Genomic DNA, 20,697 nt, shown 5'->3' with positions numbered 1-20,697 from the left:
AGCCAAGAGTGCTAGTACACACCACACACTACATACTACACACTATTCTACACGGTGAATACAGCACACGCACCGTTGGGAAAGATTATGAGCGCCTGGTGTGTTATACAGGGAGTTTTGGCTTACTTCTCTGTGAAGGGGAAGCACTTTTCCAGAATTATCCTGGATGGAACATTCAGGAATTTGCACAGTAATGGCATTATCTTCTATGACATGTACTATAGGACAAATGTCAGAAAAGCAAACTTTCCTACAGTATTTGTCTAATAATTAGAGGGTAAAATAAAATTATGGATAAGGAATATACTTTAACTTAGACATTTGGGATTCGCTGCAAATTAGGAGAATGTGTTTAGTACACTGTAAAACAAATTGGTAACACTTTAGTATAGGGACCAATTCTCACTATTAACTAGTTGCTTATTAGCATGCCTATTAATATATTTAGCTGTTTATTAGTTGTTATAAAGCACATTCTGCATGACCATATTCTACATCCCTAATCCTACTCAATACCAGTGGCGGCTCCTGCCAATTCTCTCAGGGGGGGCAAATGTTTGCATGATTAATGATGATAGGTCACCCATTCAATTGATAAATTAACGGCTAGTTAAAGATGTAAAGGAAACTGAACTACTATAGTATTAATTAAAAATAAACTGACTCTAACAATCAATCTCTTGCTCTCCTTATGTTTCTACATGCGTGTTAACACAATTCAGCAGCAAATGAAGACTGAAGCCAGGATGTGGTTTTCCAAAAAACGTTTTACTTCAATTTCAGTTTAATAATAATTGAAGTCACATAAATCACTATTTACACAACTCACTTATATTATACTGCTCATTTACAACATTACTCACTTATATTACACAGCTCACTTGCATTACACTGCTCACTTATGGCGCTTTTCCACTGCATGGTACGGCTCACTTTTGGGGGGTTTTCCAAGATGTCGATCAAGTTCAACTGACAACTGAATTTGAGTTGGCGTAGCTGTCCCCGTCTCTCTCGGTTTTTTTTTCTTCTTCTTTTTTCACATTTGATAAAGATATTAAAGTAGTTTTAAAAATTTTTTCTTGTTGTTAAAATTCAAAATAGTTTTTAAATATTATTGGATGTCACTGTTCCCACCAATCCTTGCACAAGTTAAGGTTACGCATGATGACGAAATCACGTTAGTGCTAGCCCTCCCGGAACTCATAGAGATTGCATTGCAGTGCCTGCAGTTCGAAAAAAATGATCTTTGTATGGAAGTCTATGAGAGCACTCGGGGCGATTCTCAGTCTGACAGAAATCGCCCAAAAAGGGGCGTTACTACACAAAACGCGACTCGACGCTGATTGGACTAATTAGAGGCAGAACAAACAGTGAAAGCTAGCGTAACACTGTGGTTGAATGTGAAAGAAAAAAAATCCCTCCCTTTCGCGCTTTGGTGGTGCGTCACCCAATCACCCTAATGGAGAAACCGCCCCTGCTCAATACCTAAACTTAACTACCTTACTATTAATAAGCAGCTAATTAGTAGTTTATTAAGGTAAAATTCATAGTTAATTGTTTGTTAATTGCGAGAATTGGGCCTTAAAATAAAGTGTGACAAAAATTTAAACTGGCTTAAAAAAAGTTGAATCTGTGATGGATTGGCTAAGCATGGGCATCCTCAAACGGAAGGTGGAGGAGCGCACGGTCTCTAACATCCACCAGCTCCGTGATGTTGTCATGGAGGAGTGGAAGAGGACTCCAGTGGTAACCTGTGAAGCTCTGGTGAACTCCATGCCCAAGAGGGTTAAGGCAGTGCTGGAAAATAATGATGGCCACACAAAATTTTCATTTCATTTCAGTGACATTTTCACTTAGGGGTGTACTCACTTTTGTGGCCAGCGGTTTAGACATTAATGGCTGTGTGTTGAGTTATTTTGAGGGGACAGCAAATTTACACTGTTATACAAGCTGTACACTCACTACTTTACATTGTAGCAAAGTGTCATTTCTTCAGTGTTGTCACATGAAAAGATATAATAAAATATTTACAAAAATGTGAGGGGTGTACTCACTTCTGTGAGATACTGTATATAGGTGTCACCAGAAATCACAAGTATATTTGAAAAGATCTTTAAAAAAAATGTAATGGATGGAGAATATTTTTTTTATTTCATTTGTGTTTTTTTTTTTTTTTACATTTTATTATTCTATTTCTCCTTGTTCTTGCCATGAAAATAGTCTTTGCTGCTTAAGTTTCATTAACAAATTTGAATCCTTAGTTTTTACACGTCCCTGAATTTACACAGGGAAAAAAACATGTTTGTGAACAATCTGGATATCAGCTTGAATTGTTCCTAAAATGTGATCTGAAGACAAAATGAGTTTTATGAGTCTACATTGTCTTTACATGGCAAAAGCCCTGCAAAAGCTGCATTTTAATCTGCATTTATACCCAAAAAGGTGCATTTAAGCTGTTGCATGCTGCATAGAGGCAGTGAATTTACACAGAAGTTTTACAGCTGTACATTTTTGTTGAAATATACAACAGTAAAGTTTAAGGCTGCACTGATGCCGCATCATTTGCACACCATCTGATCCTCCTCTGATACTGGGGTCTTTAAGCAGATGTTAAAGTCGACAATACTTCTAAAACAAAGTTCTGTGGGCTAAACTTGAACTTTTTGGGTAAATATAAACATCTTTATGTTCAGGGAAAACAAAGCACTGCATACCAACACCAAAACGTCATCCTTACCATGATTGAAGAGGTGAAATGGTGTTGAGCTGCTTTGAACAGCCAAGATCAATGAACTCTAAGAGGAAACAAGACTCTACAGCAGCTGTGTAAGATCTAAAGCTCAAAGATGCTGGGCCATGTTCCATGATTCAAAACACAAGTCAGTTACAAAATGACTCAGACAGTCTGTGTTTTAGGATTTAAAAATTCTAGTCCTGGGCTTGAAGGGATAGTTTACTCAAAAATGAAAATTCAATAATTGCCTCACCCTCATGTTGTTCCAAACCTTTATGCATTTCTCTTTTTTTCTGTGGAACAAGTTAGAAGATATTTAAGAATGTTGGCAACCAAATAGCTTTTGTTCCCATTGACTTCAATTGTATTTTTTGTTTATATAATGGAAGTCAACGGAACCGAAACTTGTCACCAACATTCTTCAAAATAGTTTATGCGGCATCTAATAAGAAAGAAAGTCATACAGGTTGTTACTGACATGAGGAGTAAATGATAACCGAATTTTCATTTTTAATTCATAAATACGGTTCTCAATTTCGTCTTTAAAGCACATGGTGATTAAAAAGCTAGAAATATCAGTAAAACATATCAGTTTGCATCTGAAGAACCATTCATCCTAAAATCAAGGTTCACAAACTGTTCCTCGCAGCTGTATTTATGCATATGATTTCTACATGAATATGGTAATAAGATTCTCTGATTCCCGCTGCTGAAGTGAGGGAGCTGTCGGGAGGAGGATGTTTCCAGCAAGACATCCCACTGTGTTCCAGCACAAGGAGTATTACTGTAGCTGTGCGTGTGCGACTCCCTCTGTTTGCTCTAGTGTCTCGCAAGCTCTCCAGCAACCGTACATGCAGCAGATTAACAGGATGAGCAAGTCTTGAATAAAATGGTCAGCAGCGAGATGCAAAGGAGAATTGAGAACGCCCACATAACCACCAGTCTCGTGACGTCAGTTTCATTCAGTCTAGCTGAGTCAGACAGACATGGTCAATAGTCAAGGGCACAGGGACAGACAAAAGGCCTTGTGCGTTCTCGGATGAGATAATGTGTTTTGGGTTTGTGTTAGTCCGACAGTGCAGTGTCTGTTGGATGGTTTTTTAGCTGCTGACAGACTGTTCCACAAATCTTGTCCCAAGCATTGGATGGTACAGGCTGTCACCACTTCTTAGTGTACTGTGTGCCTCAGATGCAGCAGTGTTTACTGTGAAGCAAACACACTGTGACCCTTTCAGGTTGAGATTGTACAGAGCCGCTCAGTTCTCACTGCTTAGACAAGCACAGAACTTTCTTTCTGCTCCCACAATTATATGATAATACTTGATTAATAATAATAATAGTTTGCTGGTAAGTGTTATCAGAAGAAACAGTTCCTCGGCCAAGTAAACTGTAGGCTGTTTGGGTTTTGCAAAGCAACATAGTAACTTGGTGCATATGCTGTCACGTGTATTTGGGAATATTTTACAATGGGTTTTGAATCATTGTAGTACATTTAATGACCATAAATGTTTTTTTTTTCTGCCACAAAGCTGTATTTTGTATTAAATGTATATTGAAATGGGTGTTCTTAGACATGTGAAGCAAAAAACCTAGTAAATTGTCTTCTATTTAAGTACTTTTGTGTATTCCTGTAAAGGCAAAGCTGATTTTTCAAAGCAGATTTCGACCTTTACTTCAATGCCTTCAATGTCTCATGATACTTCAGAAATCATTCTAATATGCTGATTTGGTGTATTATTATCAATGTTAAAAAACATATTTGTGGAAACCATGATAATTTTTTTCAGGATCCTTTGATGAATAGAAAGTTCAAAAATGTTGAAATGGAAATCTTTTGTAACATTATGTCTTTACAGTCAAGCAAATGTGTTCTTGCTTAATAAAAGTATTAATTAAAACATTTTTAATGACCCCAAGCTAGTGAGTGTGATTTAAAAACATTACCCATCAACTCACATTTGCTTTTTGGTGTAAGGGAGGCCAGCTAGTAAGAGCTGTGCAGGTAAACCTCACTCGCCTGCGGTCTTTAGTGTCCTTGTTAGCACACCTTCATCCCATGCTGGAAGCGCTGGTTTGAATCCCGCTTGAAGCAGGTTGAGTAGAACCGGAAGGGTTATATTGGCAAGTGTCATGTTTATCTTTTTCTCTTTTTTGTGCAGACTGTGAGCATCTGATCAGGCGGATGTTGGTGTTAGACCCCTCCAAGCGTCTGTCTATAGGACAAATAAAGGAACACAAGTGGATGGTGATGGAGGTGCCTGTGCAGCGGCCGATGTTATATCAGCAGACTGCAGAGGGGGAGGCTAGTGTGGGAGAATACAGTGAACAGGTGCTCCGGTTGATGCACAGCCTGGGCATCGACCAGCACAAAACCGTAGAGGTGAGAAATGACTCAAATTTTAAGAAGTGAAATTACACATTAATGTTCAAAACAGGCTTTACTAATGTGGCTTTTATTGATAATTTCTCCATCTGTTCTGCAGTCTCTTCAGAATAAGAGTTACAATCATTTTGCTGCTATCTACTTCTTGCTGGTTGAGAGGCTAAAGGCCCACCGCTGCAGTTTCCCAGTGGAGCCCCAACTCGATGCCCGCCAGAGACGTCCCAGTACGATTGCAGAGCAGACTGTCGTCAAGGTATTACTCTTCAAATTGCCTCTGAAAATGAAATTAACAGCATTGTTAACAGCGTTGGCCATGCAGTTGACTGTTTCTGTTGGTGTATCTCTTTTTCTGCACTGTAGGCGAGCAGCGCTGCTCCTCAGGTGAGCCTCCTGCCTCAGAACGTACGTCTCCTGCGATCCCCAGCTGTGCCTCAAGCCTCTGCAGACTCCTTCACGTTCCCACAGTCCTCCTGTGCTACAGAACACAGCTTCATGGAGGAGGAGGTTGGGACTCCCAAAGTGAGTAAGAAATGGATTAGAGGTTGAATTATGGGGGAATGAAGCTTTTGTTACTCTCTGTAGCCTGTTTAGACTGTAGCATAGCAAATGTTTAAGATCTCCTAAATTTTGAGTGCCAATACCGTTGTTAGAGGAAATGGAGACCAAGAACCAGTGTCAAAAATATTTTTTTGTTAAAGGGCAATATTTTTCCACTATTATTTTTTAAGGTATAGATGGATGAATGGATAAAAGATAGATAGATAATTCATAAATACATTTTTTAAATACTTTTTTATATGTAAAGGCTAAAGGAATTAAGAGGAATTTTGTTCCCATATATTCATTTTTTTTTTTTTTAATTGTCTACCATATATGTGCTTTAATAAAATCCCCCATAATCCCATTCTTGGGGGGTGTTGATTAGCTGGTACAAACATCTGTTGGGACAGAGTTGAATCTGACTGCTGCCCACTGAGTGCTCTTGCACTCCTTTCCTACATTGCTGTTAAGCAACTTCAGTCCTTCCAAGGTCAGGCAGTGGGCCTGGCTGTTTGCTCAGGCCTCCTCATCATGCCCGCTCCCCGAGGAGCCTTTTGTTCAGAACCATCCTGACAGACGGCCAGATCGGCTGCCAGCTTGGCATACAGAACAGGAATAACAGCACAGGAGCCGGCCAGCTCTGCTACTCTATCTCCTCACTATAGTCCTAGTTACGCTGTCTTCATTTTTATCTATCTGTCTCTCTCTGCTGTCACTCTGAGACCGTAATCTGCTCTCTCCAAGACTCTTCTTTCACGCACATACTTTGTTTTAATGCCTTTTGCGTCGATGAGGGAGAAGCTGTTTACTTTGATGGTTTTTAGCAGCCTTAGTCATTTTTGTCTCTGTGCGTCTCTGATGGTGAGGTGAGACATACACTATGAGTGTTTCCCCTTGAGGCCGTCCACAGCTGTTTGGCTTACACAAGCGGGTCAGACTGCAGTCGTCTCTGGCAGTGACACACATTGGTGACAACTGTCCATTCGCTTCGGCTTAGTCGTTCCACTCTTTCTTCTCTCTCTTTCACTCTCACATTCAAGCACACCACAAACTGTCTGGCTTTGTGTGTGCCGGTATTTTACCATCTTCAGAAATGTGGAGTTAATGCGCATTCATGGCTTTCATACTGAACATTGCATCAGCCAGTTCCTCTCTTGAACAATGTGTTCAATAAACAATTCCTCACAAAATTTCTCTTATTGTAAAACTTGTATCGGTAAATGTCACCTGTATACATGTTTGGGTTTGGTTTTGCAGAGGAAATAATTGATGCAAAACTCAGTAGGAAGTCATTTGGTTGGTATTTATATAAATGACATTTATGATATTTAAATAGGGTATTTAATGCAAAAAAATCAAGTCCTTTCCAATGTTATTTTAGTGTCATTGATGTGTTATTATAGTTTTTGTTAATATTTAGAATTAGATTTTTAATATATATTTTCTGTTTTCACTTTAATTTTAGTTGAAGGTTTAGTAATTTTGTGTTTTTGTAATTTATTAGCTTTTTAGTTTTTTTTTTGTGTGTGTGTGTAATGTGTTTATAGTTTCAATTAATTTTTATTCATCAGTTTTAGTTTATTTAGTTTTAGTTATTTTAGTACATCAAGTTTAATTGAAACTGAAAAATGTTGCTTTGGCAAGTTTATGTTTTACATTTTATTTCAGTTTACATTTATTTTGTTTCAAATAACATTTTTTATTTATTTTTTTTATCTTTGTTTTTTTTCATCACAAATTGATTAGGTCATAAAAAAGGCTATTTATGATTGGAGTGTGGACAGGAGAACTTGTTGACATTAGCAAAAAAACAAAACTTTACAAAAAGATGACAAAGAATTGCACAAATAGTGTCTGTTTTCAGACAGGTTTCCCCAAACAAGCCTCCATGTGCTATTGGCTGAACAAACAGATAGCTCTGCCCCAAATTCACACCATTGGTTGAGGCAGTGTTGCTGTTGTCGGGCTAGTTGAGATGTTCAAACAAACAGGGCAATATTTTGAAAGCACCATAGAGATGGTGTTTACACTTTTAGGGGAAATAAATGGCTACAAATGGCTTATTTATAGTTTTCTCTGCATATTAAGATGAGATATTTTAGCACTGAAAAATGACACACTTTCCCTTTAAGATCAGAGGAGGAATTGTGACACTCTCTCCAGTTTAAAATATGAAGCTTGATCTCAGAGAGTACGGCACAACCCCTGGTGGGGAGGGGACGGCTGGGATTACATAATTTGTTCTGAGTCTGTATAATCACACTGTTTGTGTGTGAATAACAAAGGGGCTGGGCAAAATGATGGGCTGAAATGTAAAAAATAAAAATAAAAAAGGGGCAAGAGAGAGAGATGAAGGAAAGAAGAAAAAGAGAGGATCTGGAGCTGTTCTTTAACTGTGTGTTGGTATAACAGCATTCCTGGCCCAGCATGCTGCAGGAAACTCAACTCATCCAGATGATCCATGTCGGTTGAGTGTGTGTTTGATGGCATGTCTCAGTGTACTCCGTCTGCATGAGGCTCTGACGGCCCTCTCAGCCAAAACACACTTCCTGTCCCTGCATTCCAGACTTCCACCCCCTCCTCTATAGCTCACTCATTCGTTTGAGCGAAAAGCAAGAGTGAAAGAGAGGGAGCAATAAAAAGAGGCAAAAAGGGAGAGACTGCAGTGCTTTTGTTTCCTCTCACTCCATCCCCAAATCATTAGGGAATGTGTTCATGAAGTTCGGCCTGTCATCACAAAGCACGTTAAAGTTTGTGTGTGACTGAGTGGAAATGTGCCTCAGGACTGTGAGTGACTTATGAGGGCTGATGGGAGATTAGAACTTGTTCTTGGGAAATACAATGCTTGAAGGCATGTTGCTGAATCTTATCTACATACCGGTGTAAATGGAAGTTCATCCAAAGACAAAGAAACATCCTAAAAGGCTGTTATCTTCCAAATCTTTTAAAGGAAATACATAAATTGCATATATATTACACTTCCACTTAGGGCTGCTCGATTATGGCAAAAATCATAATCACGATTATTTTGGCCAATATTGTAATCACGATTATTTAACACGATTATGAGGGGGCCATATGACCAAAACTTTATATGAGTGATTTATTTAAAGATAGTGATACATATCAAATATATATTTCCTGTAAATAAGGTTGCTATGACATCTACATTGTAGAGACCAGCGGAATTTCAAACAAACAAAAAGTCCTAAAAATTATTGAATATACAAATGAAACAAACTGTAAACTGCTTGAGACTTGCATAAAAAAAAACATTAAAGCACAGCCTACTACAGAAATGAATAATCAAATGTAAAATAAAACAACATAGTCTTCACTATAAGAATTAAACTTTTTTTGTTTCTTATTAAAGCTACAAAGTCCTTTACTCAAGAACAGTGTGTGATTTTGAATTTGTCTTTTGTTGTTTGATGAATATTAAGCACACAGTTCCAGCAGGAAAATAGTGTGTATTTGACCGTTTAGGCGCGCACCTTGAGCTAAAAGATGACTTTACATGTCCGTGTTCTGCTCCGTCTCGGAGCGCATATATCTTCCTGAGGAGCAGGAACTTAAGCACACAGTCGCAGCAGGAAAATAGCCCGCTGTCACTTTAAGAGCCGCACGGATGCAATTTACCGTTACACGTGTATTTTAATTTTCAACTCTTTACGTTCATTTATTACATGACCGACGAAGGTATACATGAATAATCCCTAAGCGCCGCATTTTGACACATTTTTGCGTGTATTTGACCGTTTAGGCGCGCACCTTGAGCTAAAAGATGACTTTACATGTCCGTGTTGTGTTCCATCTCTCAGCGCATATATCTTCCTGAGGAGCAGCGCAAGTTCTCTTTCACGCTTTTAAAAACATGAATAAATATACTTATATAAATCAAGCACGTCCCATTTTGCAAAAGTCACATTACATGATTTTACTGATTTGCTCGTGAAATTGGGCTTATATGGAGGAACGAAAGCGCAGCGCTGGAAAAGGGGACGGAATGGGGAGTAATAATCGTTTTATCTCGAATATTGTATTTTCATAATCGTTGCAGGCCAAAATCGAAATTGTTTTTCGATTAATTGCACAGCCGTACTTCCACTTCAGAGTAATAAAGAAATTGACTAGCCTATATCACAATGTGTCTTAAAGGGATAGTTCACCCAAAAATAAAAAATCTGTCATTAATTACTCACCCTCGTGTCGTTCCAAACCCGTAAGACCTTCATTCATCTTCGGAACACAAATTAAGATATTTTTGATTAAATCCCAGAGCACTCTGACCCTCCATAGACAGCAACGCAACTGACACGTTCAAGGCCCAGAAAGGTAGTAAAGACATTGTTAAAATAGTCCATGTGACATCAGTGGTTCAACCTTAATGTTTTATGTGTTTGGAACGATATGAGGGTGAGTAATTAATGACAAATTTATTTTAGTAATTAATGATCATTTTCGCGTGAAGTATCCCTTTAATGTTTCACAGTTGTGGCTTTATTTTTCGTAAATGCAACTTGATTTCTCCAAATTGTGACTTTATAGTTCCCAGTTTTTATCTCACAATGTGACTTTATATTTCAAAATTAAATGACTTTATCATAATTGTGACTTTCTACTCTGTAACGGTGGTGGCCACACTAGCATAGATAAGCTCTACAAGCGCTACAAAAAACAGTTCAGCACTTCAGTTCAATTCGAGTTTGAAATCCGTGCAGAAATTGCGTCACGCTAATTCAAGTTTCCAACACATGCAGATTCGCGTCCACAATCATAAATTGTCCGTAGAAAACGAGGAAAAAAGAAACATTAAACATTTTGTTAATTTCATAGTTAAGGAACAACATCAAACAATAATCTTAAAGCAAAAATAACCATTAAACAACCATGTAAATACAATAAGCACACCGAATGTGTGAAAGTGAATGTTGTGTGAGTGTGTGCGTGTGTAGTAGTGAATGAATGAGTGTGTGTAATGGCGGCTTAGAGGTACTGACCAAGTTTGCAGTCATGAAGGAAACTGGAGAGTAGCGGGTTTTGTCAGACACCAGGACAGGTGGATAAGCAGCCGTCACTTGTCTTCAGACCAGCTTTACTAAACAGCTTTACTTTCCTTCCGCTGTTAATTGAAACACTCCACCCCAATCACGCAAAGTGAAAGTAAACTATTTCTGTTGCACGGATTTTCCGCATTGCCACACTCTCCCTCCCTGGAAGTAAACAACCTATGGTTGTAAAAAATAAATAAATAAAAACAAAAAAACTTTAAATTAAATGTAATTTAATATCTTTAAATTATGAATTTATAGTTTCCAACTGTGCTTTTTATCTCACAATGTGACTTTACTGTATATTATAAAATTATGGCTTAATCGTAATTGCCATTGCAACTTCAGTTCTCAAAAATATGACTATTTCACATAATTGTGAGTATATAAGTCACAATATGACTTAATGTTTAGCAAAGTGACAATATCTCACATTTTTGACTTTATTTCTCATAGTTGTGACTATAATTCTAGGAAATGTGACTTTATAGTTGCCGGTTACTTTTTTTAAAATGTGACTTGCAAAAATGTCAACAATTCTGTGTTTTTCTGTCAATATGGGGTGCTGTGTGTACATTAATGAGGAAAAAAAATTAACTTAAATGATTTTAGCAAATGGCTGCAATATAACAAAGAGTGAAAAATTTAAGGGGGTCTGAATACTTTCCGTACCCACTGTATATGACTGTATCATAATTGCGACTTTATATCTCACAATTGTGGCTATATAATTTACAATATGACTTAGTGCTGTATCTTGCCGTGTTAATATCTTACATTTGTGACTTTCTGGTAATTGCAAATATATTTTTTGTAAATACAATTACATTATATTTTGAGACTATAAGTTTATCATAATTGCACCTTCTATTTCACAGTTGCAACTTATTCTCTTATGCAACTATATCTTGTGTTGTGACTAAGTCTCAGGTTTGTGACTTTGAATTAATATCTCCTACATGCGATTTCAGGTCTTCTAGAAAAGCTTTCCAAATACGTTTCGCTACTTAGAGATCTTTACATTGTTTTGCAGGTCAACGGCTGCATGCTGGACCCCCTGCCCCCTGTGCCTGTTCGCAAATCCAGCGCCTCGTCCCCCAGCAACATGATGGAGACATCTATAGACGAGGGCATCGAGACGGAGGAGCTAGACACTGAGGATGATCATACTCATGTCTTCAATGCCTATCAGACGGCCCGCTTTGGACAGCGCAGACACACGCTGTCTGAGGTCACCAATCAGCCAGGAATTATTACCAGTGGAGGTGGGTGTGGATTAAGGGTAACCACAAGGTTATACTGTAGGTTCAAACCCCACTTCATAATCCCTATATTAATAGTATCAGTTTGGATAAAAATGGCAATGAAATCACAATAATCTATTTCAGTAGTGTTAAGAGACTATAAATCTTTGTCACCTCTCTTTCTTAACTAGGCAAACTGTTTAGCGTGGGTCATAACCCCTCTCTGGGTAGCGTGGACTCAGAGTACGATATGGGCTCCATGCACAGTGACCTCAGTCTGCTGGAGGATGCACCCTCTCTTAACGATGTGGTCCTGGCCAACACACCAGTCACCCGCATGACTCCGCCCTTCATGAGCGCTCTGCCCACTAACCCTGCCATGCAGGCACTGAGCGCCCAGAGGAGAGAGACACACAACCGCTCTCCCATCAGCTTCCGCGAGGGCCGCAGAGCATCAGACACCTCACTTACACAAGGTGAGCAGCATCCTGTGACTTTATACACTATCATTCAAAAGTTTGAGGTAAACAAGATTTCTTGTTAAGTGATTAATACTTCTATTTTGCAAGGATGCATTAAAATGTACAGTAACAAAAATGTTAAGCTGCACAAATCAGCATATTAGAATGATTTCTGAAGGACCATGTGACACTTAGTTTGTTATACTGATAAATTCTAATAAATAAAATAATTAAAATAAAAATAGCTTGAAATTAAATAAAAAAATAAATAAAATAATTTTAAGAAGTGCACAATTTTGCACAAATTTACTAATGGTCTCAGATGTTTGGACTCCACTGTGGTTCATGCATTAGATTCAATATCTTTTCCTTCTCTTTCTCTCACACTTACTGTTATTTTCACACACTCTCTCTCCCTGTTTCTCTCTTGTTTTCCTCTAAATGCACCACCCCCTGTCAGATGATTCACTGAGTGAATCAGAGAGCGCTTTGAAGATTAGGCCAACTCGGTCCTATTGAGTTCTCTCATCCTGTGGCCTGAATAATTACCCTTAATCACTTGAAGCCCTAAAATAACCTGAGAATCCTTTTTTCAACCCTCTTCTGTTCAGCAGCAGAGGAGTCAAGAGCCGCTAAACGGCATTTTAATGTGCACTTGAGCGATGAATAAAGCATTTGCAGCCTGCCTGGACATATTTTCTCCTGAAATAGACTGATTAGCTACGTTAAGTGAGGTCACATGGTAGAACCACACCGGAGCAGACAGAGGTGGCGTGGGCCTGAGGGAATGAAAGTCACTTCCTGTTTTCTGACACTCCCATGTGAAAATTCATGACCACACATGGATGTGGACACTGGGGGTGGAACATCATCTGATGATCTGTAAGTCATTTGGAAATAACAGTGCTATTATTCATAATCTTACTCCTTCCTTCATGTAGGCTTGGTGGCCTTTAGACAGCACCTACAGAATCTGGCACGGACCAAAGGTATCCTGGAGCTAAATAAGGTGTATGAGCAGATGGGCTCTGGAGAAACCCCTTCCCTGGGGCTGCTGAGCCCTCAGGCCCATCCACATGACTTATTGGATCTTGCACTACAGGTCAGTCCACCAGGGAAGCTACTAGAAATCACAGATTTGAGCTAACCTGAGATCGGTTTTGTAGCATCCCTTACAATCAGGAATGACTAATGCAGAGGTTTTAAACTCAGAGCCGCCTGGAGGTCTGCAGAAAAAAAGGGTCAAGTTAAAATAGTAACTACATTTGTTATTATGTGTTTTTACACAGTTACCAAATTTGATGATATATAACGGTTTCATTCTACTTTCAAAACTGGTCAAAAATTCTGACAAAATTATTAAGTCCTAGTTTTAAAACATGAGAAATAATAAACAGGTCTGTATTTATTGTAAAGATTTATATATATATTTACTATCTGTTTATCTCTTTCTCTCTCATTTCTGAAGGATCATGTGACACTCAATTTGTTATACTGATAATATATTTCTAAGTAAAATAATTAAAATAGATTGAAATTAAAAACTTTTCTTAAATAATTTTTTTCTATTGACTCTATTCCTGATTATTTATATATATATATATATATATATATATATATATATATATATATTATGCATAAAATTCAATTCATTGGAGTCATGGGAAAGGGCCTTAATGCTGGGATGTCCTGGGTACCAAAACCCTCTCAATCTCCATTTTTGGGAAATGCATAACTCCAAGAAGCACTGTGCATTACTTTGGTTGGACAGTATCAGAATGCTCTTACTTGAACTCTCCTACCCTTCTAACCTCCTTACTGACACACTGACCCTACTGACACACAGACAGCCCCGCTTATGTAATTACGGGAGAATAAGCAGCCAATTGTCAGTTGTTTACTGTCCATCCGGTAAGCCCCCTGAATGCAGCCATTGTTGAGTAACAGGCTGGTGACTGGTGCCCAATGCTCCAATGCAGACTCACCAAAGACAGAGATTTAGTATGAATCAATGAATAAATACTTATGGGAATACACCCAGGGATACCGGCGCAGAGCAGGCACCAATGTCTAGATAAAGTCTGATGGGAAAAAAATCTGCTCTAAATCGAGTTCATTTTACTAGGCTAATATAGCAGAAAAAGAGCAATGAAAATGATCTTCCATTAGAGGCATGTGGCATTGTAAGGATTAGCTACTGAAGCAGACTGGCATGTTTTTCCCAGAATCCCTCTGGGTCAGCGGACAGCTATTCAGCCTTTTCATAACCGAGTAATGAATTCATGCATTTGAGTGCACAGCCATCAATGTGGCTGCCTAGCGAGGCGCTGACATGTTTTCTGTGTGTACGTATGGTTTGTGCAGGAGGAAAGAGGTCACCAGCACGACATGGCTCTGTTCTCAGGTGGAACACACCCCGCACTGTTGTCAAGGAGACAGAGTCTGGAGCCGCAGTACCTCTCTCACAGAATACAGGTGACGCACCTTTATTTCTGCCAACATCATCTAAATAACGCTCATCTGAGATGTGTGTACACTAATAAAGCACAATTCCAAAGCCTCATGGTCTATAAGAGTTGGTTACTAATAATACTTTATGACAAACATAACTATTACTACTGCTTTATCTCACCTGGTGGAAGAACCACATAGCAAGATCCTACCAACCACCAAGAATACCCTAGAAACCACATAGTACCATGCCAGCAGCCGCACACAATACCTTTTGTCAGTGAGTTTTGTAGTAGTTTCTTGACATTTTCTGTCCTCTTTCTGCTATTGCTATCATTAAAAGTGATAAAAGGCCACAAGTTGACTGCAGTATTTCTGAAGATGTTCATGGCAGTGCAGAATGATTTCTACAGCTCTGCATTTCAAAATCCTTGACATTGTGTATATCTCTACAGAAAGCCACACTGATGTCCAACAGCCCCAGCAGCTGCCAGATGTTCTGCATAGAAACTCCTCGCAGTCTGGAGCAGCAGCTGCAGGAACACAGGTACTACGGTTTACTCTGCTTTGCCTTGATGTCAAACCCTTTATCTCTGAAGCATGTTTCATTAGACTGTGCTGGCTTTATCCCTGTGAGAACTTTTTTATTCAGTTAACTCTTTCGAAGAGATTTTTAACACCGTTAAAGGGATAGTTCACCCAAAAATGAAAATTCTGTCATTAATTACTCACCCTCACGTCGTTCCAAACCCGTAAGACCTTTGTTCATCTTCAGAACACAAATTAAGATATTTTTGATGAAATCCGAGAGCTTTTGAAATATTTGATTTGAAATACTTAATCTATGAATCACACTGTCAGATCCCTCAATGAGTTCTGCTAAAAGTAGGTCACTATTATGCCGTACGCTTGCCTTGCGTTATCATCATTTAATTTTAGGCGGTCGTTAAAAAGAAAAAAAAAAGGAGAGCACACACTCAACGTCAGCCAATGCTTATTTATTAAAATCAGCTGGGGAAATGCAGACCAATGGAAAATCAATCAATAGCCTGACAGAATTCTTCATCTTCATATAACGTTAGCCAACATATTAGCTAAAACACAAGTCAAAAACAATAGGAAATTTTATCAAGGAATAGCATTAAACGGCTTTTAAAAACATACTTCATCATGTAGGCTATATCATCAAAAAACAAAACGAACAAAAAGAAAGAGAGGACCTGAGGCGATTAACAATTCCTGCACTTGAAAAAACGCGCTCTGCAGGAACTGAAGTCGCAGGCATGCAGAGATAACGAAAAGCAAGCCAACAGAATTTCGGAAAGCGCCAGGACATCCCGCACCACCACCGAAGTGGGTCTTCATTAGAGGAATAGACAGCGCGGACGGGATCGCAGCGGCGGCGGGCTGTAGTGAATGACGTGATTGACATTAGCTGGCTTTGGCTATTCTCTAAGCTAACGCCTACGTGCCTGTATTGAATATGATTACATATCGCTCCAGTAGAGTTATTGTAAGCCAATTTGACATTACACAATTTACACAAAACTTTTGTTTCCTTCTACTTCAAAATAATCCCACACACACCTTGTCGTCTTTCACGTGGTCATTTTTGAGCTTGCCACAACTGACACGAAGAAAACTCATGCGAGGTCTGAGGTAAAAATGTTGCATTTTTCAAATGTTTTATTTTAACTTATTTAAAATGTAACAATGGTAATTTGATGGTAACATAAAATGATGGTAATTTGAATGATAATTGTTTTTTTTCTTTTTCTGTCGTGTAATCGACTATAGTTTTCAGTGTCGACTAGTAGGAGCAATACAGTTTAGTTGACTAGACCCGCACATCCCTAGTAAGGACATCGGTAAAATAGTCCATGTGACATCAGGGCTTCAACTGTAATTTTACGAAGCTACGAGAATACTTTTTGTGTGCAAAGAAAACAAAAATATTCAACAATACTTCTCCTCCTCATCCCGTCTGCAACAGTGCACCACCATTGTGGAAAGTATCACGATGCATGCGCTTGCTTCCGCTTTGTGTAAACAACGCATGTGCGTGTTAAGGCTGATTTATACTTCTGCGTCCGCTGTTAGATTTTTGGAGAGGTGCACGTCAGGCTACGGCGTATGGGTGTGCATCTATGCGTAAGCTACGGCGTAGGTCCAATCAGCCTTTAACGTAAGCAGCAGCACCATGAAGCGGCGCTGCTTCTCATGAAGCGGAAGCAAGCACATGTGTCGTGATACTCTCCACAATGGCTGTGCCGATGAGAGCTCTCGGATTTAATCAAAAAATCTTAATTTGTGTTCCGAAGATGAACGAAGGTCATACGGGTTTGGAACGACATGAGGGTGAGTAATTAATGACAGAATTTTCATTTTTGGGTGAACTATCCTTTTAAGCCAAATAGAGTTTTAGAGTTTTTAGTGAAAATTAATTTTCAAAACCTAATACAATTTGTTATACATTTTTCTTGCCATGAAAATAGCCACAGAAGCTGGCATGGCATTAAACACAAACAAACAAACTTTCCCTTGATGTCAAACCAGTGCTCCATCTGTTAAACCCCTTGTGTTTGATCTGCAGGCTGCAACAGAAACGTCTGTATCTTCAGAAACAATCCCAAATGCAGTCCTACTTCAACCAGATGCACATTGTGGAGGACCCTTACGCTCCCTGTGCAACCATGGGCCACCAGGACTCCAGAGTCCCACCTCAGCCGCAGGGTTCGATATTACCAGCACATCAGCAGACACAGAGCCCCCAGGCCTCACCTCAGTTTGCACACACACAGCCGTTTGGCCCCCTAATGGAGCCTAACCCAGAATCCCTGACCTATGAACCCTACTTGGGCCATTACGCTCAGATGCAGCCTCTGCCACAAAGCTTCTCCACTCAGCTGCATCCCCAACAGCCAGAGCCCCTGAACTACACCTACCCAGTCTGCGATCCAAGCCACTCCGCCACAGGAGAAGTGCTGTATCCGGAGCAATACGACTATCCGCTTGATCTCGGGCAGCCGCCTCCACCCGCAGAGGGCGGAGCGGCTGGGTACGAAGGGCTGGCGTTGGCTGACCCATTTCTGGACAGCGAAATGGAGACGGTGGACTCCCAGCATGGTTTTGTGCTGGTGAACTAAGCCGAGACTCGAATAACCAGTATTACCTTGATTTCTGACTCATTACGGATTAATTGACGAATGAGATGACGTCACGGGGACGGATCGAGTTTTGTACGTTCGACGTTTAGGTTGTGGCGAACGTGAACTGTAATCTTTATACTTCACGAAACTCCTCCCTACCTCCCTTCTCGTTCTCCAGTGGTCCCACCTGCTGCTCTCTCACAATAGAGTGCCGGATGGCGTGGCGTTTGAGCCAGCCGCATCGGGGGCTCACCTCCTCTCGCCTCTGAACCGACTGCAGGATAGGAGCTGCTCGCTACGCACCGTATGTAGCACAAAGACAGCCTAGATCTGCAATATACGGAGCCTGCTCGACAGCACAATTAAATATTGACATGTTTTGTACTGAACAAAATCACTCAAAGCGTCTGACTTTGATTATGAAAAACTAGTCATGCGCACTCAAGTGCAATGTTAGATAAAAACACTTGGCAATATTGAAGCAATATACTGATTCATCTGGAACTGAAAAAATGAAGCCATAGGTTGGAACTGCACCACCCAAAACTGCTATCACCAGATGTTTCTCAACTTTTAAACGGCCAAAACCGCAGATATTTGTGGATGAAGCTGTGATTTTGATCTTTTTTCACTGGATTCCCTCCTCACGCTCATCCTAAAGGCCCTAAAAATAACAATCTGCTCTCCTTAAACCGCAACAGTGTTATTTTGTTTGCTAATATCGCAGTTCCTCAGAATTGGCGCACTGTGAAAGATGAGTCATTACTCTCTTTACATGGTGATGATTAATAAGGAGTGGTTTATAAGTCAGGTGACATCATCAACTCCATGGGCGATGTTGGTATGCGTTTAAATGATTTAGAATTCAATACTTATTATTTTGGTGGTATTTACCCCTTTACACTAAAGAATACATCAGCATTTATGTTTAGTCACAAGACACTGGATAGTTCGGCCAATTCATTGCATTTACGACAGACAAAACAGAGATTGTTTTTGTTAGCAGCAGTTAGTAAATCTGTTCTACTTGAAATGACAAGTCTGTGACTAAACTCAGATATTAGATACTCTACAGAAAATGATCATCACGCAAACTGATCACAAGGTTCGGGGCTTTGTAACAACACGTTTTAAGGCAGATAATATACTGGAGCACTTTGTCAAGCAAGCTAAAGGAAATGTAGCTGAGGAGACGGCAGATGGGTGAGGTGAACCTGCTCTGCTAGTTTAGTCAAGTAAGAGACACAAAATTCATCTCTTTCTAGTAACGTGCTCCAGCGCTCTCTCAAAGAAGGATGCAGAGAGAGCACGACTTGGCGATTGTTTTGTGTAAAATAGGGATTAGAAACTTTGAAAGTGCTTTCAAAATGCAACAAATTTTGTATTTAATGTGATAGTGTTCCGTGTGCCTTTTTCTTTTTTTAAGTTAAGATCCTAAAAGGATAGTTCACCTAAAAATGAACATTTCTGTCTTTATTTACTCGCCCTCATGTCAATCCAAACTTGTATGGATGACTTTCGTCTGTGAAACACTTAAGCATCAAAAAGAATGCAAAAGATTAAAGTATCGTGAAAATGGCTCATATACAGGTTTGGAGTGACATGAGGGTGAGTAAATGATGTTAAGAGTTTTATTTTGAGGTGAATTGTTTTTTAATAATTTAGTTTTTCGGTTTGATTCTGTTGATATTGTTACAGGACATATGTAGACCCAGGTTTTACAAAGGTACAAAACCAAAGTCCCCTCAGAAGTGTTCCTGTATAACCCCACCGTGTGGAGTTTGGAGCTTCTTGGTCAGCTTCGTAACAGTGCTGTTTTTTTGTTAGCTTTTTTTTGGTCAATCAGTATATGCCGTTGAAAAGTATTAATAGCAATATTTCTTATGAATTGTTCATAAAGAACAGATTAGTGAATGTGTTGCCATATATCATAATCACACCTCTGCTGGCGAACACCGTTCCTTAGACATCCTACAATTCTGCATTTACCTTCATGGTTGTTGACCACACATAAGCTAATGTGCTGTTAAGATTAAAAAAGATTTATTGAACAAAGCGTTTTGTGTCTGTTTGTTTTATCTGGGGGAATTTCACTACACATAGGCGTCTACTTTTTATGTGTGTATTCGGTAACTTAACTTCATCTGTTAACTGTCATCATCTGAAGGTTTGAGACTTGCCGTGTAAACGCAGCCCCAGTCACTGTTTTCCACCGGAGCTGCTCCTGTCAGTTTTGCTTGACTTTAGGTATTTGTTCATACGGACGTTAGTCACTCCTCTAAACTGCTGTGTAAACGAGAAATTTCTGCGGTTGTCAAACCCAAACTGACAGTGTGTGAACGTAGCGCTAGACGGATATGCCTGACCGTTACATAAATTGCGCCTTTTGCACACTGTTGCCAACTCTCGCGAGACAAATAAGCAACCGCAGCTTCAAAAACAAGCCCAATATTTTTTGATCATTTATTATCATCAATATTATTTATCAATTATTTATTACCAATAAATGAGCCCGTAACATATTAAACTGAAACTACCCTTTTATCTGAAAAGCAAAAACATAAGTTATTTTACAAAAATCAGCCAACTGCAACAAAGCAGGAACAAAACTCGTCTCCAATCACATGTGAGCAGAATAGGATTGGACAGATGGAAAAGGAGAAAAACACGAGAGCTTCAAAGGG

General features: G+C 39.3%; 1 protein-coding gene across 1 annotated transcript in view; it reads left to right on the top strand.

Moving 5' to 3' along the window:
* The window catches only part of LOC107709128 (serine/threonine-protein kinase SIK2-like), a 43,260-nt gene extending 24,850 nt beyond the window's left edge, over nucleotides 1-18,410 (top strand). The window contains exons 7-15 of the mRNA XM_016513529.1: nucleotides 4,894-5,114; nucleotides 5,218-5,370; nucleotides 5,478-5,636; nucleotides 11,742-11,973; nucleotides 12,144-12,428; nucleotides 13,355-13,515; nucleotides 14,778-14,888; nucleotides 15,320-15,411; nucleotides 17,458-18,410. Coding sequence (XP_016369015.1) covers nucleotides 4,894-5,114; nucleotides 5,218-5,370; nucleotides 5,478-5,636; nucleotides 11,742-11,973; nucleotides 12,144-12,428; nucleotides 13,355-13,515; nucleotides 14,778-14,888; nucleotides 15,320-15,411; nucleotides 17,458-18,010 — 1,967 coding nt within the window. The 3' untranslated portion in view covers nucleotides 18,011-18,410. The remainder of the gene's footprint in view (nucleotides 1-4,893; nucleotides 5,115-5,217; nucleotides 5,371-5,477; nucleotides 5,637-11,741; nucleotides 11,974-12,143; nucleotides 12,429-13,354; nucleotides 13,516-14,777; nucleotides 14,889-15,319; nucleotides 15,412-17,457) is intronic.
* The last annotated feature ends 2,287 nt before the right edge of the window (nucleotides 18,411-20,697 follow it).

Source organism: Sinocyclocheilus rhinocerous, unplaced genomic scaffold (assembly GCF_001515625.1).
Source record: "Sinocyclocheilus rhinocerous isolate Xijiao unplaced genomic scaffold, SAMN03320098_v1.1 scaffold626, whole genome shotgun sequence".
NCBI lineage: Eukaryota > Metazoa > Chordata > Actinopteri > Cypriniformes > Cyprinidae > Sinocyclocheilus > Sinocyclocheilus rhinocerous.
The sequence above is the reverse complement of the archived record's forward strand: the minus strand, read 5'-3'. Positions and strand labels throughout refer to the sequence as shown.